The sequence below is a fragment of the Capricornis sumatraensis genome, chromosome 12, assembly GCF_032405125.1.
Source record: "Capricornis sumatraensis isolate serow.1 chromosome 12, serow.2, whole genome shotgun sequence".
Lineage (NCBI taxonomy): Eukaryota > Metazoa > Chordata > Mammalia > Artiodactyla > Bovidae > Capricornis > Capricornis sumatraensis.
The window spans coordinates 85,943,562-85,969,756 of record NC_091080.1 but is presented as its reverse complement, the minus strand read 5'-3'; the positions used below and the strand labels follow the sequence as shown (position 1 = coordinate 85,969,756).

Genomic DNA, 26,195 nt, shown 5'->3' with positions numbered 1-26,195 from the left:
ACAAATCCTTAGTCAAAAGTCTGTTTTGCTCCTGATGGGATATTGGTAAGACAAGGTACATAGAATTAACGTGTGAAGATATCACATTTATACATCAAATAATTTTCAGGCCTTAACTATGGCCAGATCAGAAGAGAAATAAATGGCCTTCCACCGGCCCAGTGGAAAGGTATTTTGATAAATTTTTTTCTTATATCATCTTGGAACAACATTGTAAAATCAGTCTTTGTTTCCTCCTTTGCATTGTGTTATCTTTAAGGATTTCTAAAAGATTCGGTATCCAGTTTTTTGGTACATAGGAGACTGTCATTCAAGAAGGATCCGAAATTGAGGCCACCAAATGCCCCCTCCCCATAAATCAGAGAACAAGAATAATTTGAATATTCTGCATATATTTACATATCGATGTCAAGAGTCCCTAACTCCAATTATGTAAAATAAAATTAATTAGTGCAGCCTCCTGTAAATCCCATATTCAAATCCAATATTTAGGACAAGGCAGCCTGGAAACACCTACCGCACCTTAAAGGCAATTAGCTTAATTTCTTCCGGGAAAAGGAGGGTCAGGCAGATGCACCTACCTTGGTGCATCAAGGGGAACAGACACAGAGGTAGATGTTTGAACACAGGGAATCAGATCCCAGGCAGTTGGTCCTGAGCTTCTGTGTTCTCTTTCCCGGTGAAAACTGCACGTATTTACACATACTGCAAACACTGTCTTGTTCTTCTCGGGTTCCCACGTGCATTGCGTGGCACTCACTCTCCTTGGTGAGCATTCTTCCTCCAGCCCCAGGGAGAGCAGAGAGTGTGCCAATGCATATTCCTGGTGATAAAACTGCTGCATTTCTCCTGACTAAGCATCCTCATGGGTGTGCACTGCTAGAAGGACCTTTACCCTCCCTTACCTGCCTTCAGAAGTTCTAATTGTAGTTCGGCACCAACTTGGTCCATTACGAACACCTTAGACTCTACAGTTTAGAACTTCTTTTAAACCTCAGATTTGCTTGGATGGCCTGGGTTGCTGCCTCAAGACTGGGCTTTCTCATGCTTGCATAAAAAAGACAAGAGGTGGGACTTCCCTGATGGTCCAGTGGTAAAAATTCTGTCTTCCAATGTAGGAGATGTGGGTTTGATCCCTGGTTGGGAACTGAGATTCCATATGTGTGTGGGTGAGTGTGTGTTCAGTCATGTCTGACTCTTTGCGACTCCAAGTAGCCCACTGGGCTCCTCTGCCATGGAATTTTCCAGGCAAGAATACTGGAGTGGGTTGCCTTTTCCTCCTTCAATGGATCTTTCTGACTCAGGGATTGAACCCAGGTCTCCTGCATTGAAGGCAGATTCTTTACATGCTGAGCCACCAGGGAAGCCCCTTTAACCTTTCTAGTTGCATGTATTTATTATATACAGTAAATGGAACTTGAGTGTAATTAACAAACTTGCCAGGTAGCGCTAGTGGTAAAGAATCCACCTGTCAATGCAAGAGACATAAGAGACATGGGTTTGATCCCTGGGTCAGGAAGATCCCTTGGAGTAGGGCATGGAAACCCACTCCATTATTCTTGCCTGGAGAATCCCATAGAAAGAGAAGCCTGGTGGGCTGCAGTCCATGGGATTGCAAAGAGTCAGACATGACTGAACAACTTAGCACGCATATATGCAGGCTTGCATGGGGACTTTGTTTTTGTGATCAGGGTAAGGATGGTTTGGGGACTAACTCACTCTGTCTTTCTTCTCTTAGACTGTGGTTTTGAACTTGCTTGCCAGAGCTAACTTCAGCATGCTCAAACGGAAGCAGAGCTCCAGGGTGGAGGCCCAGCCGGTTACCGACTTTGGTCCCGATGAATCTCTGTCGGACAGCGCAGACATCCTCTGGATTAACAAGCCAGTAAGTTTCTTTTTTAAAAAAGAAGAGAGAGGCACATGCTGATATGAAGCCGCTTTGATTCATTTAATTCAGAAGCTCCTGTCCCTGTGATTTGAAACGTCTGAACAGCAGTAGAATGTGGGTGAGTCTTGGAGTCTGGGAGATGAAAACGATTCCGATGACACAATGAGATGCCATGTGAGTTACTCACAGAGGAGGCATCAGAGGTGGCTCCTCGGCCTGCCCTCTGTGCATGTCCTCCTCGGAGTCACAGAATGTGGAGTTAATGCCACTTCTCCGGCAGACCTGAAGCTGGAGACCGAGATGAGGGATCTCTTCACTTATCCTCACCATGCAGGAGTCTGAGGAGATAATCAGATGTTAGGAATTAAAGGTCTCCTTCTGAGTTGCAAGTAAAGGTTAATGAGATAGTGGATAGTGTCTGTGAAGAACTTGTCACCTTCTCTGCCTAATTAAGCTGATGAGAATTTGAGGCAAAGCCCAGCTACACGTAGTGTCATTGTACACGAGGAGACAGTCTAGTGGCCAGAGCCGCGGCTGAAGGCATCGTTGCAGGACTGGGAAGCTCAGCTTCCAACAGCAGTCCTATTGTTCCGTCACTCAGTCATGTCTGACTCTTTGCGAACCCATGGACTGCAGCATATCAGGCTTCCCTTCACCATCTCCTGGAGTTTGCTCAAACTCATGTCTGTCGAGTCGGTGATGCCATCCAACCATCTCATTCTCTGTTGTCCTCTTCCCCTCCTGCCCTCAGTCTTTCCAGCATCACTGTCTTTTCCAGTGAGTCAGATCTTCACATCAGGTGGCCAAACATTGGAGCTTCAGCTTCAGCATCAGTCCCTCCAGTGAATATTCAGGGTTGATTTCCTTTAGGACTGACTGGTTTGATCTCCCATACAGGTTCCACTCTCTTATCAAACTCAACAGCATGAGCTGAAATCAGGAAATGAACTGCCACTCTGGCGCTGCTTGTCTTTCCCTTGACCTTGACCGTAATAAAGATGATCAGCCTTGGTCCCCTCTGTCCTCTCCGTTCTTATCTGTTCTCCAGACCGCTTCTCAGCTGCTCTTTCTTTCCACATTTCTGTGTCTGTTCACATCACCCTCTGCTTAACAATCATTGAAACATCCCTATTACCTACATTGACAGTTTAAACAGTAGTTTGTATCATACGCAAGGCCCTTTATACTGTGGCTGCAACTTGTGCAGCAGCTGCCTTTCCTGCATCTACACTGTCCACTAATCGGCAGCGTCCTGCTCCTCCGAGGTGTCCAGCCAGTCCGCATTGTTTCCTTTTCCCTGAGATGCTTCCCCAGTGACGGGCTACCCAGGTGGCTCAGTGGTGAAGAATTCACCTGCAGGGCAAGACTCCCAGGAGACACAGGTTTGATCCCTGGGTTGGGAAGTTCCCCTGGAGGAGGGCATGGCAACCCACTCCAGTATTCTTGCCTGGAGAATCCCATGGACAGAGGAGCCTGGCAGGCTATAGTCCATAGGGTTGCAAAGAGTCGGATCCAACTGAAGCGATTTAGCACTCACACCCAGACGAGTCCAGTCCTCCTTATCCATGCCACCCCTGCCCCCATCCACTCTGGAAGTCTCCTGTTTTGACCCTCCCCCACCACCAGTGGAATGAACCTCTTCTCTTTCCACTTTTCCTTCTTTATATGTGCTGGATATCCAAAAGCAGAGACGTTACTTTGCCGACTAAGGCCCGTCTAGTCAAGGCTATGGTTTTTCCAGTGGTCATGTATGGATGTGAGAGTTGGACTGTGAAGAAGGCTGAGCGCCGAAGAATTGATGCTTTTGAACTGTGGTGTTGGAGAAGACTCTTGAGAGTCCCTTGGACTGCAAGGAGATCCAACCAGTCCATTCTGAAGGAGATCAACCCTGGGATTTCTTTGGAGGGAATGATGCTAAAGCTGAAGCTCCAGTACTTTGGCCACCTCATGCGAAGAGTTGACTCATTGGAGAAGACTCTGATGCTAGGAGGGATTGGGGGCAGGAGGAGAAGGGGACGACAGAGGATGAGATGGCTGGATGGCATCATGGACTCGATGGACGTGAGTCTGAGTGAACTCCGGGAGATGGTGAGGGACAGGGAGGCCTGGCGTGCTGCGATTCATGGGGTTGCAAAGAGTCGGACACGACTGAGCGACTGAACTGAACTGAAAGTCGCTTCAGTCGAGTCCGACTCTGTGACCCCGTGGACTGCAGCCTACCAGGCTCCTCCATCCATGGGATTTTCCAGGCAAGAGTACTGGAGTGGGGTGCCATTGCCTTCTCCTACTTTATATGTAGATGTAAGTAAAAAATGATTTCTGTATAAATATATATGTGATGCATCTTAGACCGAAATAGGCATAATATCACTCATCAGTGATGAGTTAGAACTGTGTTTCCATTGCTGTGTCTTCAGAGCCCAGTGTAATTTCCAACACGTAGTAGGTCTTTCCCATTCATGTTTAGGGAATTTTGAACGAAATACAAAATAAAGCTGTCATTTTTTCTTAGCATCCACCAGTAGAGAGCTTTCTGAGACCTGAAGAAGGTAGTTTTACAGATGTAGGCTCGGAAGACTAACTAGAATGATTAATGCTTAATGAGAATTCATTCTTTAAATCCATGATGGTTTTGTGGGAGAACTCATCTTTTGAGGCTCATTTGTGTAATTAGGTCCTTTGTATTGGAGGCCTAGATGGATCTAAATTTACACGTGGTGTTTATTGAAGTGCTTCTTGATTGGCATGAAAAGCACATCAACTTTTAAAGTTAATCATCAGTGACTTATGTGGTATGGAAATTAGTGGCATTATGTCTTCATGCAAATATTACAACTGTCAGGTTAATATTATAACCCACTCACCAGCCTACAAAGTTCTGACAGCCTTTTCTGTTTTTCATCTTAGGTGGTTGTTAGCTTGTATGGCTTCAGAACCCATTGACTATGAAACTGAAACAGCTTTTTTTTTTTTTTTCACAGACAGTATATTAAAGAATTAATATGACTGCATATATTATGTATATATATATAGGCTAGTCAATAGATAACACATCGAAATTATGTTTAGGAATTGTGTACTGATTTGTTAGTAATATTAACTGTGTGGGTTTAACATGCAAATGCATTAATATTTTTTAATCCTAGCTGTTAATTTTCATAAGAAGATATTATATGGATGATTTATGTTCTACACTTATACACGTGTATACACACACAGAAACATCTTTAACTTTTTAATTCCTTCTTTATGTTAGGATTAGGGAAAGACCTCAAACAGCAAGTGCACTGCCAGCATTGCACAAAAATGTATTTTTTGGCATTTTGGGGAGAGATATCTGGGCTAAATTTATATGAAACATGTTCTCAAAAATAAAGAGGAAGTTTCGTTTATTATTAACTTTTGAAAGCACAGGATGAGAGCAGATTTTAAAATATATTTTCATACACACATGTTAACATAAGATAATAGAATGAAAGCCCTACATATGGGAAGTGTTATATATCAGTTAACTTTAAGAAGCATCTAGGGTCGACTGTGCTAGATTCCAGGGAAGATAGAATAAATATGGCCTCAGAGTCCAGGTGCTCACAGTACATAAAAAGCATATCCGTTTTCTACATATTTTCATTGAATGAGGCTCTGTTGTGTCCGTATGTCCCAGTAAGTGTTAGGGGCTTTGGGATAGTGTGACCTGGTCCACATTGAGGTGAGGTTTTATTAATGTAGGACCACAGACAAGCTCCTTAACCTTCCTGACTCTTAGTGCTTCCATGTGGAAATTAGGCTGCTTTGAGAATTAAATGATGTAAAATACTTCAGGCTCTACTACAAAGCCACAGTCATCAAGACAGTATGGTACTGGCACAAAGACAGAAATATAGATCAATGGAACAAAATAGAAAGCCCAGAGATAAATCCACACACATATGGACACCTTATCTTTGACAAAGGAGGCAAGAATATACAATGGAGTAAAGATAATCTCTTTAACAAGTGGTGCTGGGAAAACTGGTCAACCACTTGTAAAAGAATGAAACTAAATCACTTTCTAACACCGCACACAAAAATAAACTCAAAATGGATTAAAGATCTAAATGTAAGAGCAGAAACTATAAAACTCCTAGAGGAGAACATAGGCAAAACACTCTCCGACATAAATCACAGCAGGATCCTCTGTGATCCACCTCCCAGAATTCTAGAAATAAAAGCAAAAATAAACAAATGGGATCTAATTAAAATTAAAAGCTGCTGCACAACAAAGGAAAATATAAGCAAGGTGAAAAGACAGCCTTCTGAATGGGAGAAAATAATCGCAAATGAAACAACTGACAAACAACTAATCTCAAAAATATACAAGCAACTTATGCAGCTCAATTCCAGAAAAATAAACGACCCAATCAAAAAATGGGCCAAAGAACTAAATAGACATTTCTCCAAAGAAGACATATGGATGGCTAACAAACACATGAAAAGATGCTCAACATCACTCATTATTAGAGAAAGGCAAATCAAAACCACAATGAGGTACCACTTCACACCAGTCAGAATGTCTGTGATCCAAAAGTCTGCAAGCAATAAATGCTGGAGAGGGTGGGGAGAAAAGGGAACCCTCCTACACTGTTGGTGGGAATGCAAACTAGTTCAGCCACTATGGAGAACAGTGTGGAGATTCCTTAAAAAATTGCAAATAGAACTGCCTTATGACCCAGCAATCCCACTGCTGGGCATACACACCGAGGAAACCAGAATTGAAAGAGACACATGTACCCCAATGTTCATTGCAGCACTGTTTATAATAGCCAGGACATGGAAATAACCTAGATGTCCATCAGCAGATGAATGGATAAGAAAGCTGTGGTACATATACACAATGGAGTATTACTCAGCCGTTAAAAAGAATACATTTGAATCAGTTCTGATGAGATGGATGAAACTGGAGCCGATTATACAGAGTGAAGTAAGCCAGAAAGAAAAACACCAATACAGTATACTAACACATATATATGGAATTTAGAAAGATGGCAATGATGACCCTGTATGCAAGACAGCAAAAAAGACACAGATGTGAATAACGGACTTTTGGACTCAGAGGGAGAGGGAGAGGGTGGGATGATTTGGGAGAGTGGCATTGAAACATGTATACTATCATGTAAGAATCGAATCGCCAGTCTATGTCTGATGCAGGATACAGCATGCTTGGGGCTGGTGCACGGGGATGACCCAGAGGGATGTTATGGGGAGGGAGGTGGGAGGGGGGTTCATGTTTGAGAACGCATGTACACCCGTGGTGGATTCATGTCAATGTATGGCAAAACCAATACAGTATTGTAAAGTAAAATAAAGTAAAAATAAAAATTAAAAAAATAAAAATAAATAAAGTTCCTGCTGAGAGAGGAAAAAAAAAAAGAAAATATTTAGCACATTATCAGTATTTAATATGTTAGTTTTGTTTTTCTTTTCTCCCTAAGTAACCCAAGTGTTAGTTGCTTAGTCATGTCCAATTCTTTGCAACCCCATGGACTGTAGCCTGCCAGGCTCCTCTGTCCATGGAATTCTCTAGGCAAGAATACTGGAGTATTCTGTTAGCCCTTCCCTTCTCTAGGGGATCTTCCCAACCCAGGGACTGAACCCATGTCTTCTGCACTGCAAGCGTTTCTTTACCATCTGAGCCCCTAGAGAAGGCCCCCTTTTCTCCCTAGTGGTGAAATATTGGGTTGGCCAGGAAGTTTGTTCAGAGTTTTCTATAAGGTGTTACAGAAAACCCAAATGAGCTTCTTGGCCAGCCCAATATTTCCAACTCAGTATTACATTTTCCAAATAGTGTGGTTCATAACACGGGTTTCAGATGTTTCATGCCATCAGATAGTAACTCTGGGCCATCTCCACAGTGGGTTCACTCTCTCCTGCGCATCTGTGCCATCATCAGCGTCATCTCAGTCTGTATGAACACGCCCATGACCTTCGAACACTACCCTCCTCTGCAGTACGTGACCTTTACCCTGGACACTCTGTTGATGTTTCTCTACACAGCAGAGATGATCGCCAAGATGCACATCCGGGGGATTGTCAAGGTGAGTGTTTCCATGTTATTTAAGCTCAAAACAAAAGCACACTGAATTCATTTAATGTTTTCATGTTAATTTCAGTCAAATAAAACGTCTCTTTATTTTATCGGTATTGAAGTCCTTTTAAGAGGGTATAATTCCAGATATTGGCAAAAACACGATACATTTAAGAGTATTATAAAAGTGAAGTCAATCGTGTAAGGCATAAAGTCTTGGAATATCTGAAAAGCAGCTATGTGGCCCCACCTCCGGCTTCCTGAAGGCCAGAGGAGGGTCTTTCATGCCACCTACAGGGTGATCACGCCACCTAAGCCAAGGAGGCACCTGTTGATTTATGGAATGCAGAATAAGCGTTCCGTGTGATAAATTTGCAGTGTGATGATAAGAGGGAGGATATCATTTGCCTGAGGCATGCTAAAGATGTAAAGAGGTGAAAAGAGAGACTTGAAATGGAAAGGAATTCCAAGACTGTAAGACAAGAATGTGCAGCGTGAAATTGGTGCCATTGGGAGACAATAAAGAAAGAAAGAAAAGAAAAAGAAATAAGAAAAGAAGGGAAATTTCTATCCTGGGCTATCTCTTCCTCCTGTGACACGAACCTTTATAGAGGTTAAATGGAAATCCCAAATGAACTTTCTGGCCAGCCCAATAATCTCATCTCAGTATTATAGATGGTACTGTCTCTAAAGTATTTTGATGGGTTTAGTTGCTAAGTCATGTCTGACTCTTGTGACCCTGTGGACTGTCCATGGGATTCTCCAGGCAAGCATACTGAAGTGGGTTGCTGTTTCCATCTCCAAAAACTATTTTAAGTTGTGCTATTTAGAGAGTCAGTGGTATAATGAAACAGCAGAATGGGTATTAGGGTTTGACAAATGAAAGTTTTGATTCAAATTAGGATTTGAGTCTTTTCATTTATTGGCTGTATAAATATCTCAGTGGAAGTAATTGTGATGGAGAAGAGCCTTATTTTGTACAACATTTTTGAGAATTTAATGAGCTGATGCTTAAGATGTATTTATTGGGTCAACTTCATTGCTTCTCTTTACACATAATACATTGTATGCTGTCTTTAAAAGAGAGGAATCACAGTCAATGCCCTACTGTCTTCATTTTTAACTTTTTAAAACATTTTATTAAGGAAATTTTTAAATTTACATGAAAGTAGAGATTATAGTTGGAACGAATACCTATATATAACTCAACATCAGTAGTTATCAATACTTGTCCAGTTCTATTTCTTTTTTAAGACAACTCTGAGAAATCAGATTATTTTAGAAACAAGTTATGCATTGCCAACTGATAAAATCTTTTTTTCTAAATATTGCGTTGGGCACAGTTAGCAATAATTTCTTATTGTAGGCCAATATGCAATCTGGATTCATGATGCCCCCCTTGTCATGAGTATTTTCTTTTAGAGTTAACTTCTTTGAGTCATGACTCAAAAAAGCTGCACAAGATGTATTTTTTCGGGTTTGAAGTTTGACTATTTTATCATGTTAAGGGATTAAACATAAATTTCAACTTTTGAGAGTTGTATCATGAACAGCTTTTACATTTTGTTGAATGATTATTTTTCCCTTTGACTCATAATAATGTGGCTTTCCTAGTAATCAAACCATCCTTACATTCCCAGAAAAAACCTGGCTGGGTCATAACACAGTTTTGTTCTGTTTTAATATACTATTTCATTATATTTGTTATTACTTTTCTTATTTAAATTTTGTTTAATCTCTATCAGGCTTGATATTAGCTATTCAGTGTATATATATGCTGTGTATATGTACTTTTGTGCTCTAAAATAATCTGAGTAATCTTGAAACTGTTTTAGCTTGAAACATTTGGTAGAAATCTCCTGTGAAACCATTTTATCCTAGTACTTTTTTGATGGGACTCCCTTTCTTTAAATTGGTTTGTTTAGACTTGCTTGGTCTTTACTTGATGAAATAAATTTTTTTAAAGAAATTGTCCACCATTAAGTTTAACTTATTAATAGTGAATGTTTACAATGTACTGATTTCCAACTAAAATATTTGTACAGCTTTTTTTCAAAAATGAAAATTTGTGAAGAAAAGAGTAACCTGATGCTTAAAATAGAACACGATTTACACATATACTTTATTTGGGTCGATAGACTCAAATCCTGTGTCCCTGGAAAGGCTAATCTTCAGGGAAAAAATAGGGACGAGAAGGTAGTGATGCACTTAACACTTACCAGTTGTTAAGGAGATAAAGAATGCCAGCACAAGATTTAGCCCCCAAGAACTGTGGAGCCGTATGCACATCCTACCTTTTGCAGGTTGTGGACAATGGCAGTGTTGCCACTGCATACATGCAGATACACAATAGTGGTTCTTCTAGTTACACAGTGACTGGGGCAAGTATTTTTGCAAATGTGCATAGTGAACATTTGTATGGTGAGAATTCAGATAGTGAGAGATCAGTATTTTGTGGAAAACACTCTAATAGTGGTCTGAAAAAGTGATAGGGGAAAGGGGGCACCAAAAAATAGTGACAAAATCTGTTTGGGGCTGCCCAGAAAAGTCTTGAAGAAAGAGAATGTTGAAGTCTTGTCTTGAAGGATAAGGAGGTGTGGGCTATGGCTGGTGTCATGGGGAGGGAAGTAAAGGATTTCATGGAGAGAGGAAAGCAATGCTCTGAGACACACAGTCTTGGAACAGACTGGAGCCTTGGGGTGCTCTGTGTAGTCTTAGTCAGGAGTAGCAGATGGTATGCCCAGGGAACAGCCGGGGAGGACCCTGGGAAGGGAGACCAGCTGCATCTCAGAGGACCCTGCAGCCTTGTGAGGAGCTCAGACTTCCTTCTGTGGTCAGTTAAGAGGCATGGGGGATCGGAGTACAAGTGACATAGTTTGATTTGTATTTGAGAAGTTCACGGTGGAGATCACACGCTCCGTGCACTGCAGGAGAGAGAAACTGAAGCACAGAGTCCTTCCGGCAAAAAATGTCCTTCGAAAGTTTCATTAGAGGCATGTATCTGCTTGAAGGATTTCACATCTCTTTTAACATTTCCCAAGCCTGACTATATCTGCCAATTAATTTTCACTCCCCGATCATTTGTTTCTAATTGACTCTCCCACGAATTCCTGTTCTGAGAAGCATTGTAGCTCAACCAAATCCCTATGGGCAAAAATAAAGCATTGGGGTGATATATGTTTGTGTTTTTGTGAAGCATTCCATGTAGTGCAGACTGTGAAGTCTTCAGACAATTCTCAGTTGTCTATTTTTCATCTGGCAACAGACCTGGCTAAAAAGTAGCATGCGTCCTCTGAGCATTGTTGAAGTAATAAATAATAATGCTAAGACACAGTGACAGATGGTCCCTGGGAATGCAGAACAATAAATCATGTGCTTATGAAACTACACCCATGCATATTGTTTTGTGACTGCAAACTATATCCCTATGAATGTCTTCAGGTAAATGTGTTTGTTTTCTCTGCTTGTTAAATCCTTGCATAGCAATTTAAGTTCCTCTCTTCTACTGTATAATTGATTGGCAGCCTCCAAGTGTTTACCTTTATAAAGATTGATAGACAGCTCTTGAATAACTCATCTCCTCGGCACTAGCCTGCTGATTTCTGCCCATAACTCAAGCACTCTCTCCTCTTCAATTCTTGTTGATGCAACAAGCAAATTAAAAAACCTTTCTTTCATATTGGGAGACATTACAGTTTCTCAAGTACCAATGGGCCTTCATGTGTGTTAGTTTCTGTTTCCATATTTTGGAAGCAGGGGGGAGGGACAATTTATTATTTGCAAGTATTATAACTTGAACATGAATACAGTAGGATTTTAAAAGGATCTGGACATACTGATACATTGAATCGTAGCACCATTTAACCAGTTATGGTGAAGAGTCTTTGAAAATACAAACTGAAAAAGAGACAATGAGTTAAACGTATCAGACACAAAGTGCAGCATGAGATTATGTTACTGAACCAAACTTGGGTCTGTTCACCTTCACCCAGTAAAGCCAATCTGCTGACACGGGGTTGTGGTCAAGGCAAGTACAGTGTTTATTTTAGAGCGCAGCAAGGAGTATGGGCAGCTAATGCTAAAAGGACCCAAACTCCTAGAAGGGTTTCAGGGAAGGGATTTTAAAGGTCAGATGAGGAGAAGTTCAAGGAGTGCATGACCAGCTCATGGAGCTGGTGGTGTGGTAACTACCTTCTGGTTCCAGCTAGTCTGGGTCTAGGTGCTGGTGGTCAGCATGCCGTTAACTTCTTTCACCTTGTGGGATTTTAGTAACTGCAAAACAACTCAAGGATGTGGCTCAGAATTTTATCTACAGCCCTGGAAGAGGAATTACAGGTCCTTGACTTTGTTTTATGGTTCAGCTACTATTTGGCCTTATTAAACTGTTTTTCTGTGTTTCTATATTTTCTCACTTTCCTGATTGAGTTTGCTCTTTAGAACTCCAGGAAGGCCTAGGAGGTTAGAGCTTTTGCACAAACAAAATGTGAGGGACACAGCAGGGTCCCGCTTACCTTCAGTTACACTTCAAAGTGCCAGGGTTCAGAGCCTGTATTCTGTTCATGAAAAGGTATTTTGTCCTTATGGAGCCTTAGTGAGTATTGATAATGGTTGATATGATTTCAATTTCAATTCAGTCATATTTGCAATCTCATTATAATGCAAAAATTATATGAACCTTGTGCTGCTGTGCTTAGTCATGTCTGTTTTGTGACCCCATGGACTGTAGCCTACCAGGCTCCTCTATCCATGGAATCCTCCAGGCAATGCTATTTCCTCCTCCAGGGGATCTTCTCCATCCAGGGACTGAACCTCTGTCTCTTGCATCTCCTGTACTGGCACTCAAATTCTTTACCATGGTGCCACCTGGGAAGCCCATATTAAACTTTGACCCCATTCCTGTTTATGTGGCATGTCAGCTTTGCTGATTCAAACTACACTAATCTGAGAAATATGCAAAAATTATCTAATAATTTCATCTGTGATCTTTCATGATTATTCAGGAGAAGAGTCTTAACTTTAAGGGATTACCTTTCAATGTACTACATCTTTCTCTTTTTGCTACAAAGAATCATTCCTTTAAAGGTACAGTATTAGTAGTTTCAGTGAATGGATAGATGCACGGATGCATTCATGAAGCATAAGTATTGACTTCTTACTGGCTGCATTGTAATCTGCTGCTGCTGCTACTGTTGCTAAGTTGCTTCAGTCGTGTCCGACTCTGTGCGACCCCATAGACAGCAGCCCACCAGGCTCCCCCGTCCTTGGGATTCTCCAGGCAAGAACACTGGAGTGGGTTGTCATTTCCTTCTCCAATGCATGAAAGTGAAAAGTGAAAGTGAAGTTGCTCTACAGAGGCTCCAAAGACGTGGTTCATATGCTTGTCTCATCATTCATTTAATATGATGGCGCAAGGTAGTGGGAATACCGCCTGAAATTGTCTAAAGTTTCAGGATACTATTAATCTTCAGAGCAAACGCAAACATTGACAGTGGAGTGGAAGACAGACCGTCTTTAAAAAATACAGCACCAGAGAATATGTTTAGAGAAGATTTAAGTAGGAAACCCAAACTACAGGAACTAAAATATAAGTTAATTAAATAGCTAGGTGGGAGTTACAAAGGACTATTCTGTCTGTTCCACGGTGTGAACCTTATTTATATACATGAGCTGAGTTGCTGTTGGTTGCATGATATAGGAGCAAAAGCACTGATTAGAGGGGGCCGTGGTCAGACCAAAGTCTGGAGGAGAAAACTGGCACAGACTGCAGGGAGTTTTTCAGGAAGACAGAACAGCATGCAGGACAATGAATGCTAAAGGGCAACAGGTGAAAAAAAAAAAAGATGGGAAAAATCTGAGTGTGATTGGCCTTTGTATCTCAGATCACTATTACACGGCTCAAAGGTTTTTATAAATATTGAATGACTCCTTGAAACCGAAACCAAAAAATACTGTGTAAAACTTCTGCTCAGTGGATTATTTCATGTTTTATACCAGGAAAGTTAAAAGAAGCTAGTTTTAATTGACCATTCCATGCAATCTAGAGTGTGGTGGTCTTGTTGGGACAGGCAGATACCACTCTGAATTTCTGGAACATCCACCACAGAGAACATTCCAGATAATTCAACTCAAATGACTTCATAATTCAGAAATATATTTCTGTATTATGCAGTAGAACTTTTTTTGCTAAAGCAGTTTTCATGAGGTCATTAGAAGTTAGAATGTGCTTGTACTGTTGCTGTTCAGCGGCTAAGTCGTGTCGGAGTCTTTGCGACCTCATGGACGGCAGCACTCCAGGCTCCCCTGTCCTTCACTATCTCCCAGAGTTTGCTCAGATTCATGTCCATTGAGTCAGTTGTGTGTTTGCATGCTTTTGTTTTATTTGGAATCCAGCTGGAACTTCTAAAATGACTTAAAATAATCCATCCTTTGATAGAGTTCAAAATATACTCTTAAGTCAGCTTTTCAACATCAATTTCCTTCACCTATAAATCTATATAGTAAATAAAAATTCAGCCAACTCTGTTACTGATGACTTTACATTGTAAATTTGTGAGGCTCATATTTTTCAAATTTGACTTTATTCACACCAGCTGAGTGATTTTTGCTAATACTGGAATTTTCACCTTTTAAAAAAGTTAGCTTTGAAAGATCTATTTTTAAAATGTAACACATGACTATTAGTCAAAAGGCATATGTATGGATATTCTGGAAAAATTATGTCTCTTTTCCACCTTTGGCTCCTTGCCACTCTGTTCCCCTCCCTGGGAAATACCATTATTTATCCTCATTTTTTATATTTTAAATAACACTCAATATAATGAAAAGCTCTCAACTTGTATCTAATTGAATATAATTTGTTACTAAGGCAAATTATGAGCAACAGGAGGTTAACTGTAGTGATACTACGTGAAACATTTTTTAATTTTAAAACAGGAAAAAAAATACTATTTGGGAAAAGTCTTATATAAACTTATCTTATTTGAGTGCTTGTGTACCCAATAATCTATAATTATTAATATTCTCTGTCTTGGCTAACATTTACGTTTAATTGTTCCTATTTTAAAATAGTTCTCTGCTGAGCCTCATAAAATTTCTGTGTTCATTTTGGAATTATTTTACATTTTTTAAAAAAATCACATTTATGCCTAGTTCTTAAAATAAAGATCAAGTGATATTTTTTCACTTTTTTGCTCAACATGTAAGTAAAGAACATATTTGTTTAATAAAAGTTGATTTGAAAATATATACTTTAATTTTTCTGTAGGGATGCATGCATGCTAAATTGCTTCAGTTGTGTCCAATTTGTTGCAACTCTATGGACCATAGCCCGCCAGGCTCCTCTGTCCTGGGATTCTCCAGGCAAGAATACTGGAGTGGATTGCAATGCCCTCCTCCAGGAGATCTTCCTAAGCCAGGAATCAAACCTGCATCTCTTACGTCTCCTGCATTAGGAGATGGGTTCTTTACCACTAGCGCCACCTGGGAAGCCCATTTTTCTGATAACACTTATCGAAATAGAATATATGTGCATTTTACGTTTCTTAAAAAGTAACTGAGAATATAAGTTACATAAGGGCAAGTGTTTTTGTTTTATTTACTTCTGTTATCACTAGTGCCTGAATGCTGCCTAGAGCATAGAAAGGTTCTATTCACTGAGTGAATGAATTAACAGATTTGTTCACTATGTCAAACAAAACTTAAGGGAAATTCCAAAGTGCAACTTAAGCATTTGTATTTTATTAGCTTTTAGGATGGTAGTCAAAATTAGACTCATTTTATATTGGTTATATTGTCTATTTTTAGTTCTACAATTAATTCATATTTTAAATTGTGCAGTGTGCAAGGCAAATTTAATGCTTATGGTAGATTTCTCATGAGATATTGAAGACAGCTATATTATCCCTTAATTATTTGCTCTATACTTAACATGCACATATGTGAATACATAACCAGTAACATTTTATGATATAGTTTTTATCTTCTTAAGATATGATCATCTGATGATCATAATGCTAATTTAATAGGTCATTGTCCTGTTAGTCACCCAAACCCCAAATTTGCTTTTATAACTCTTGTGGGTCTTCTTGAGTACACACCAAGTCTGGTTGATTCTTGTGCCAGTGGTAAAATTATCTGCGCATTCATTTGAGAACTAGCATTGTTTTCTCTTAACTCTCCACAGGATTAATTTTCCCACCATTATTATAACTTTATTATAAATTAGTTGGCCTTATGTGTAGTATTAACTGGGTGTATACTTAGCTGTATATCTATACAAGGTGTGTGTGTGTAGTTGGTGTGTATGTGTGTGTGTGTTTCACTCGGCATTATACATCCTCTTATATAAAGTACATGCTTACCCAGTGCTAACTAAGCTGGGCTTAAACTTCATATCTGAGTCATATAACTTTCATTAAGTGAATTATCATCCATTAGCTTTAGATTTGCAAACAACAAATTATTTCTGGAAACCTCTGAAGGAAACTTTCTGACAATCTATTTGTTACTCCTGGCAGAAGGTTCTCAAAATTACGTTCTTTTCCTAAATATCCTGCAACATATTTTACCATTTTATTGAAAGTCTTGGTCTTCTGGTCCTATTTTTATTTTCTAACCAATTCACTCAGAGCTGGTAACCATGTGACTGGATTCAGAACTGAGTTTCACAGAGGACTACAGAACTAGTGACTTAATTGTGCAGTCCTGAGCAAGCTATTGAAGGCTTTCTTTCTAGTTAAAGTTTTGCAATTTCAACCTCACAGGGTGTACTGTTTTGTTATTTGAAAGGAAAGTTTTTTCCTAAAAGTCCCATTTTATAAAAATGATGCACCCCAGTGTCAGAATAGACTCACTGTTAAAAGGTGAAAGTAGCATGCCTTCTTTATCTCTTTTATACTTATAATCCCAGTTAAAGTCAATATATGTTTATTTCAAAAATGAAGGCACATTTCTTCATCCTCACCTCTAATTCAGTTCAAGGTGAATTACTGGTTAATTCTGTACTGATAATGGTTGTTCCCAGAGATTCAAAGTCCTTCACTCACCACTGTATCCTCTTGGTTCTTGTAGGAAGAGTTGGTTTTAGGACCTGAGCTGCTTATTAAGTAGGATGACCTCTGGCTTCTTATGTGGCTAAGAGTGAAAATAGGGATGTTTTCTCTTTGCATGAATTTAAAATTTTACATGCACAGGTCTGCAGTTACTTGTGTTTTAGAAATTATTTTCCTCATATATAATGTCATTTAAAATGTGGAAAGACTTTCCTTTTGAAAGTCTGTTCAGTTATGATACAAAAATTGTAGGTAGCTTATATCAAATTAACACTTGATTATTCCCTCCACAGATTTTTTTTGAAATTATTTATTTTATCTGATAACGCCATGTGAAATTTATTTTTAGGGGGATAGTTCCTACGTGAAAGATCGCTGGTGTGTTTTTGATGGATTTATGGTCTTTTGCCTTTGGGTTTCATTGGTGTTACAGGTAATTAAACACTTTTAACTTACATGGGTATATTTTCCAAAATGGGCATTATTTTGCATTGAAAATCTAAATTAATATATTAAAGAATATATATGTGTGTGTGTGTGTGTATATATATATATATATATAATGTGATTGGGTAATTGTCTAGAAACACTTTTAATGTTTATTGATTTTTAAAAGCCTGACATTTTTAATCATCATCAGTCAGATGTTTGAATTATTTTTCAATCAGAAATAAAAATCAGTACCATACAAGATTATTTCTCACTTAACAGACATTAGAAATATATTCTTTGAAATAAAGGGAAAGAACATGGAGTGAGGTTTCTGTATTTGTAGAATAAAAATTTGGATTAAAAAATCAAAAGTCCAGTCTTTTAAGTGACTAAATTCTCACTAAAAATAGCTAAAATAATATAAATACATTGGGGTATATATTGGTTAGCATAAATAGTGTATTGGAAATGGAAAATTCCTTACTTTGAGAAACGGGGAACATGTATTAAAAAGGCCTGAAGGAGAGATTTTATTATGAACAGTATAATTCATTCCCAGGCACTCATTCAGGCTTGATTTTGTATTTAATTCAAATTTAATTCATTAAAAATTTCAGAATAAAATAAATTCATCCTCCATCCCAGAAACGCATCGTGGTTCGTATTGATAAGCTGTTCTTATTTTCATAAAGCTCACGTCTCTAACAATTAATTTCATCCTGCATATTAAATGTGTTCTTTTCCATTTAGCAACTATTGTAGGATTGACAAACATTTTCTAATTATCCTCTCGCCTCTGCTGGTAAATGGAATTCTTTTTCATAATATTTTTATTAACCCTTTCTCCATTAATCTATGTTCTAGATACTCAAAAAGTTCCACCAAAGACTGTTGTATGAGGAAAACTTGGCATACTTACCCCAGTTTTGTATTAAAAACTGTGCCTTGATGAGTCATTTAGGAAATGAACAAGATTAATGGCACTTTCATTCATTCATGTGTTTGTTTCTCTTAAGAGAGCTATAGCTTCAAAATATACTCCAAAGAAAGTTACTTTTGGTGGATGATAGTGTGGGAGCAGAGCTCAGGTTCATGTACGACGTCCTGTGATGCTGTCTGTGTGTCTCTTCACTGCAAGCCGTGCTATGACGCCGTGTGATGCTGTTTTTGCTATGTGTTGTGCTGTGTAATGCTGTTGGTATATGTCCTGACTACACGCAGTGCGGAGCGAAAGTCTGAGTTGTCTGTTCACCTCTGAATTTGCAGGTGTTTGAAATTGCTGACATAGTTGATCAGATGTCTCCTTGGGGCATGTTGCGGATCCCACGGCCACTAATTATGATCCGGGCATTCCGGATTTATTTCCGATTTGAGCTACCAAGGACGAGAATTACAAATATTTTAAAGTAAGCACTGCTTTTACATAAATTAAGGCGAAATGTTTATGACATTTTTTGGTAAGTTTTACCTACTCTGTTTTTTTCTCCTAGGCGATCTGGAGAACAAATATGGAGTGTTTCCATTTTCCTCCTTTTCTTTCTGCTTCTTTATGGCATTTTAGGAGTTCAGATGTTTGGGACATTTACCTATCACTGTGTAGTAAATGACACGAAACCAGGGTAAGTTTATCTACTGACTGTACTTTAACCTAGTGATTAACAAGGATGTTTCTGCAGTTTTCATGTGAAAAACCTGTGTCTCAATTGTTTTAAAAGTATTTGTGTGCTCTCCATGGTCTGTGTTACAACTGAGCGACTGATACACACACATACATACAAAGACTTTATTTGTAAAAGCCCAATTTGGTAATACTCCAGGCTTCCATCAACAGGTAAATGGATTAAAGGTATAGCTATACGATGACTGTGAAAGTGTTAGGTGCTCAGTCATGTCCAACTCTTTGCAACCCCATGGACTGTACCCCACAAGGCTCCTCTGTCCATGGAATTCTCCAGGCAAGAATATTGAAATGGGTAGTCATTCCCTTTCCCAGGGGATCTTCCTGATCCAAGGATCAAACACAGGTCTCCTACATTGCAGGCAGATTCTTTACCATCTGAGCCACTAGGGAAGCCCACTTATAGTAACTACTGTTTGGCAATAAAAAAAAAAAAGTATGAGATATTGATATTCAAAATATCTTGGGTGAATCTCAAGATAATTATGTTGAGTGAAGAACCTAGATGAAAAAGTACATATTCTCTGATTTCCTGTATGTAAGATTCTAGAAAATGCAGACTTACCTATGACAATGGAAGGAAATCATTGCTTGCCTGGGCATAAGGGTTGGGGTAGGAATAAGAGATGATGAAAGGGCATTAGAAAACCCTGGGGATTGGTCAATATGTTCATTATGTTGATTGCGGTTCTGTGTATACAAGATTTCTCAAGCGGTTCTTTTTAACATGGGCAGTTTATTGTATGTCAAGTATTTGTTATTGTTGTTGTTACTGCGACTATTTAGAAATGTTTCAGCGTGAAGTAGAAATCTGATTTTCTTCATATCCCCACACTACTTACTGTGTGTCATTACTCACAGTATTAAGTCCTGCCTGTCTCATTTGCTAGTTCCCTGTCTATGTTTGGTTCTGTAGCTATGGTCTCTTTTGTGCTTGATTGGCCTATCTAATGATCCCCTCATCAGTATCACGCTCTGAAAGTGAAAGTGAAGTCGCTCAGTCGTGTCCGACTCTTTGCGACCCCATGGCTGTAGCCCACCAAGCTCCTCTGTCCATGGGATTCTCCAGGCAAGAATACTGGAGTGGGTTGCCATTTCCCTCTCCAGGGGATCTTCCCGACCCAGGGATTGAACCCAGGTCTCCCACATTGCAAGCAGACGCTTTAACCTCTGCGCCACCAGGGAAGCATGGTGTTACCCAGTTAAATGCTAGCGTGTCTGTATGCCTGAGGTCACCTTTCCGGACCCCAGCCTCACAGGGCGCTCAGGACTCTGTTCCCTACTTCTTATAGGCATGGAAACCCAAGCTCTTGGCTACTGAGTCCTTAGTCCTCGCCGATACCATCATTTAATCAACTCGTGCGTTTCTCTCGTTCTGGTTCTTGCTTTCCCCTTCCGTGTTGCCATTTTGGAATATATGTTTTCTTTCTTACAAGCCCAGGTTGTGTATGTGTGTTCAGTCGCCCTAGTGAAGTCATGGTTAATGATAGATTATATTTAGATGGATAAAAACATTATGACAGATTGATAAAGACGCAGAAATGAAGAAAAAGATGAAGAAAAGCAAGCTGCTAAATAAAAGCAACAAAGGAGAAATGGGTAAAAAAAAATAGACAAGCCACGTTAAAAGTGGAGAAAAGCAATGAGTTAGTACAAACACAGGGTAGGAGAGTTGAAGGAAGTGGTGAGTGACGGTTGACTCGTGTGGGCGAGGGAAGAGATGCATGGAGGGGAACCTGTGGGTAGGTTTCTTTTTAAGTGCATGTGGGCTGCAGAATGTGTCTAGATTGTTCCATGAATGAATATGAAGGTGGAAGAAGATATCCTGTGGGCAGGAGACAGTAGAGGAGAAGTGAGGGGAAGGAAAGCTTCTGGGAGAGGAAGCGGCTGTGTGCTAACAGCGGTGAATTCAGGAGCCTGGTTTAAAGGTCCCATTTTTGTTCGAATTGACAGGCAAGACTTCTCAAATGTGTTAACCCAACTAGGAGATAGGCATCGTACTGCAGACTTAACTTTGACGCAGAGAATATTCTACAAATGGGGAAGATGAGTGTGAGTATTATCTGAACTCACGGCCCCGGAATCATTCAGTAAGTCCTCTCAGCCAGCTCCACGCTGTACTCAGGACTCAGAGATGAATGTCTGAAAAAAATAAAAATAAAAAGCTTCTCATATTCTGACTTTTAGCTCCAGCTCATTACATTATCCTTAAAAAAAAAAAAAAGTGTACTGTGAAAAATCTCATACGTGTTGGCAGACTTTTCAGCTACTCGAGACATAACAGTGATGGGGAGATGTCTGCATTTTTCTTTCTTGGATTTGTGTTATCAAATCTGTGCAGTCGCATTATGTACACACCCATGTATTTTGCCTTCTCTTTACATGATTCTTCATTTACTATTTAAGAAGATATGTAACTGGCCACACGGTTTTATGAGCAGTGGTACTCATAAAAACAGTTTTCAGAAGTTGGATGACTTACTTCAAGGACCAACCATTTATGCCATTTTTTTCTTTTGTATTTTCAGTTCAGTATTAACTGAGTTTTAAAAGTCTCACTCTCAAGAAGAAAATTTGTTGATACCATTTACCATCTCCAGCCTAGACATTTAATTTGCTTTATTTTAGAGACTCAAACCACATCCAGAGTCAGAATAAAACACATACAAATCCCAACTGAAAAGAATTTTCCAACTTTTTGTGTCCTTTTGCTGCCTCTTAACTAGGAATTTCTCGTAAACATCTCTGAGTCACAGACACTAAGCTCTATGGTATGATGCTCTGCTTCCAGAGATCAGAGTTGCCAGGTGCTGTCACGACCTCGTTTATCTTCGGCGTTGTCTTTTAACAATTGTTCCAATTTCTGCTTAATTGATTTGCACACATGGTAGCCAAATAACAGGACAGCTTTCAGGCAGAGATATGTCTGTTCAGAGACCTGTATGTCCTAGGTTTCAAGGCTGACCTCTGGAATTGATTATGTTAATCTGTGAAGCAGACAGGGCAAATACAGCAGGAACTCAGTCAGTACCTGCAGTGTTGCTTTTGAATGGACCCAGTTTCTTGTAAAGCAAATAGATGGGCATCTCAGCTGTGTCCTCTATAGCAGGGGTCCTCAACCTCCTGGATCTAATGCCTGATGATCTGACGCAGAGCTCTTGCAGTAATAATAGAAATAAAGTGGACACGATAAAGGTCATGTGCTTGAATCATCCCCAAACTTCCCCCCTCCACCCCCCCGGTCCATGGAAAAATTATCTTCCATGAAACTGGTCCCTGGTGCTGGAACGGTGGAGTAGCGCTTCATTTATAACATTACTAGTAAAGCTTTAGCTTCTTCTCCAGTAATGAATGGTGACCTAAGGCCGTTACGGAACAAATAATAGGATTTGACTAAGCAAGACAATTCCTATCCTAAAGAGAGTTGAGAAGACCAGTGGCCTGTGGCGGAATCAGGTATTGCAAACTGCCAAATGTGTTGGCAAAAATCCCCCTGAAGCTAAAAGAGGAACATGTAAGAAGGAGCTGCTAGGTGAAATAGAACAGATGAAGATTTTCCTGACACCTTATTATCATTCCTGAGAAAGGAGAGAAATTTATTCATGGCTTGGTATCAAATAATTACATCTCATCCCCAAGAATGAGATAATTAGCAAAAGCAAGGAAATGTAAACGTTAAGCATATAAAAGTTTACTGTGCAGAGAGCAAGATTCAACCCGGAGCTCAGGTTAATGTTTGTGATGACTGAACCATCCTCTCTGAGACCAGAAGGTAGGGGACCACACGTCACAGGCACCCTGGACTATTCTGGTTCTTCCCTGCTGCTGCAGAGTAATTACGGATTACTTCCTTTGGGACTTAAGGAGAATCTCAGTTATGGACAGTTCATTTTGTGCTTCCCCCATCTAGTGGGTTTTCCTGGTGGCTCCAATTGTAAAGCATCTGACTTCAATGCAGGAAACCTGGGTTTGATCCTTGGGTTGGAAAGATGTCCCTGGAGAAGAGAATGGTAGCCCAATCCAGTATTTTTCCCTGGAGAATCCCACGGGCAGAGGAGCCTGGCAGGGCTACAACCCATGGGGTCACAAAGAGTTGAACACAACTGAGTGACTCAAACACATCCATCCTACTGGATACTTTTGGTCTTCCCTGGTGGCTCAGATGGTAAAGCATCTGCCCACAATGTGGGAGACCCAGGTTTGGTCCCTGGGTTGGGAAGATCCCCTGGAGAAGGGAATGGCAGTCCACTCCAGTATTCTTGCCTGGAGAATCCCACGGGCAGAGGAGCCTGGCAGGCTACAGTCCATGGGGTCGAAAAGAGTTGGACACGACTGAGTGACTTCACTTCACTTTCCATCCAGTGGCAGCTTTTAGGACTTGGTGGGATTTTATAAAATATCACTAAGACCAGAGATGATATAAAGTTGGATTTGGGGGTAGTTTTCTATACTAGCCCAAATAAAATTTAAGTATTCCTTTTAGAGCACTTAGCAAATAAGTGAATGGTTGTTTTATCAACTCTGTTCACAAAACAATGAGATTTTTTTTAAATGGAAAAGCAGAAGAATTAAAGATAGAAACATGGTGAAACTTAAGAATATTAATTTTTAATTTCCATGGACTTTATCAAGAGAGGATTTTGTACAATATGTAAAATCACAAGTGCCTCAGATTCATGCAAAGGACTGTGAAGTCTTCTGGACTTATATTTAAACAGTTTTTGAAAAGATGAGGAAAGACTACTCTGTTTAACTTACAGGATTCATGCCGAGGTCTCTGCCAAGTGGGAGGTATAAGAACAAGTTGGGATATTGGAAATATTTTCTTTATAATGTTTAAGAAATAAAAGTGCTCTGATGATATATGTACAATAGATTTCTAACTAAATTAATAGCAATGGTTATGGAGCACCTATTATACTGCAGATATTTTGCTCATGTAACTGCTTTTTTAGAACAAAGCTTACATCCGCCAGTGCAGGAGATGTAAGAGACGCAGGTTCTATCCCTGTGTCGGGGAGATCTCCTGAAGGAGGGCATGGCTACCCACTCCAGTATTCTTGCCTGGAGAATCCCATGGACAGAGGAACCTGGTGGGCTACAGTCCGTGGGGATCACAAGAGTTGGACATGAATGAAGTGACCGAAGCGACTTAGCACCCATCTATGCAAGAATTTGAAAGAAGGGGAATTAACCGACATGTGTGCTTAAAGTCGTATCTTTCGGACACTACCAAGCGGTGATTTCCACGGTTAGAGCCGTTTCCTTGGGGTGTGCCTGTGGGTGTCCAAAGGACCAGCGTAAAATGTGGCAGTTGTTTAAACATCCCTGAGATGTGTGAATTCCCTGGGTTGCCACTAATGAAGAGCCGAATCCTGAAGGAATAAGCATAGAGTTTTGTTCTGACCGAGACACAACTGAACCAGGCGTGGTGTGTGTGTGGTGTGTGTATGAGTAAAATTATGTATGTCTTTATAGGAATTTGCGTATATGCTCGTGCGTGTGCCTGGTGGCCTCAAGCAGCTAAGGGATCATGCGGTTAGGCATCAGACTTTTGAGAAAACATGCTATATAAGGGGCAGGAAGCAGCAAAATGAATTTAGGAAGATATTGAAGAAAAGAAATGTGACCCAACACCCCTGTCTCAGTGTGGCCATAAGCAGAGGAGATTGAGACTGTCCTCAGGCTGGTCCCCATTTAGAAACATTGATGTAATAGGAAGTGACTATACTAAAATCAAGGGCTTATAAGACTTGTGAATTCTCTAAGCTAAACTTGGGCCCCCTATATGAGCCCTGTCACTTGTCTAAGATGGCAGCTACTTGGGGCTCATTTTAAGGCCAGCCCACAGTGAGATTCCGTATCCACCATTCCGATGGTTATCTCTATTCACTACCAAGAAAAGCATTGCATATCTAAATCCTTCACATCAACTTCAATTCCAGTTTATCCTCCAAAAAGATGAAAAGGAGTTATATCACCAGTCATCTAAAAAAAACCTCATATTATTTCCAGAGCGAAATCACTGCACCACCTCTCTCTGTCCAGTGTGATACCTTTAGTTCCTTCAGTCTCGCCTTGCTTTTCTGGTTTTCTGTCTAAACTGCACATCTGACAACGCAGAAGAAGGCTGAGTGTCATTTCTGAGGCTCACATACAGTACTTTTGTACCATATGGAAAATGACTGTCATCATTAGCTGTTGCTTAGAAGCAGAGAAGTAACATTTGCGGCCACAGTAGGAGAAGGATTTGTGAATAACACAGAATCCCCAGACAAGTTTACATGCCTTGCAAATCTGCAGGAAAATTCCTTCCTTTACTTTTCTGGGTCTTGGTCTTTTATGACAAAAGCCATCGTGGCAATAATGCTCTTATAAAGAGCTTTGTGCGGACTTAGAGACTTGTGGTTCCTGGAGAAGGATGCAGGGAACGGATAGTGAGGGAGTTTGGGGTGGATATGTGCACACTGCTATTAACATATTTTAAATGGATAACCAACAATGTCCTACTATAGAGCACAGGAAACTGTTTAATGTCATGTGGCAGTCTGGATGGGAGGGGAGTTTGGGGGAGAATGGACACATGTATATGTGTGACGGAACCCCTTTGCTGTCCACCTGAAACTATTTCAACATTGTTAATTGGCTCTACTCCACTATAAAATAAAAAGTTTAAAAATAACATAAAGCACTTCTGTGTGGGTGAATCTCATGTCATTTGAGAATGTTCAATATGGCCTTAATGTAATGCATACCACTCATGAATCAGGAATCTTAAATCCATGTCCACATGCAGCAAGTATCAATGAAGAGTGATTACATTATGCATTGTAATCAACACACTTGTTGAAAATGTCAAATCCTTTTTTGTGTTGTTTGCAGAAACGTAACCTGGAACAGTTTAGCCATCCCAGATACACACTGCTCCCCAGAACTGGAAGAAGGCTACCAGTGCCCCCCAGGATTTAAATGCATGGACCTCGAAGATCTGGGACTTAGCAGGCAAGAGCTGGGCTACAGTGGCTTTAACGAGATAGGTCTGTCTTACTGATAAAACACCTTTTCCGTTTCTATTTTACAATG

The 26,195-nt window shown here is 40.0% G+C and overlaps 1 protein-coding gene across 2 annotated transcripts in view; it reads left to right on the top strand.

The window, feature by feature from the left end:
• Positions 1-1,777: 1,777 nt before the first annotated feature.
• The window catches only part of NALCN (sodium leak channel, non-selective), a 280,814-nt gene continuing 256,396 nt past the window's right edge, over positions 1,778-26,195 (top strand). For both annotated transcript variants that reach the window (XM_068984391.1, XM_068984390.1), the window contains exons 1-6: positions 1,778-1,885; positions 7,780-7,962; positions 17,352-17,435; positions 18,701-18,840; positions 18,925-19,053; positions 25,995-26,149. In XM_068984391.1, the coding sequence (XP_068840492.1) occupies positions 1,778-1,885; positions 7,780-7,962; positions 17,352-17,435; positions 18,701-18,840; positions 18,925-19,053; positions 25,995-26,149 (799 nt within the window). The remainder of the gene's footprint in view (positions 1,886-7,779; positions 7,963-17,351; positions 17,436-18,700; positions 18,841-18,924; positions 19,054-25,994; positions 26,150-26,195) is intronic.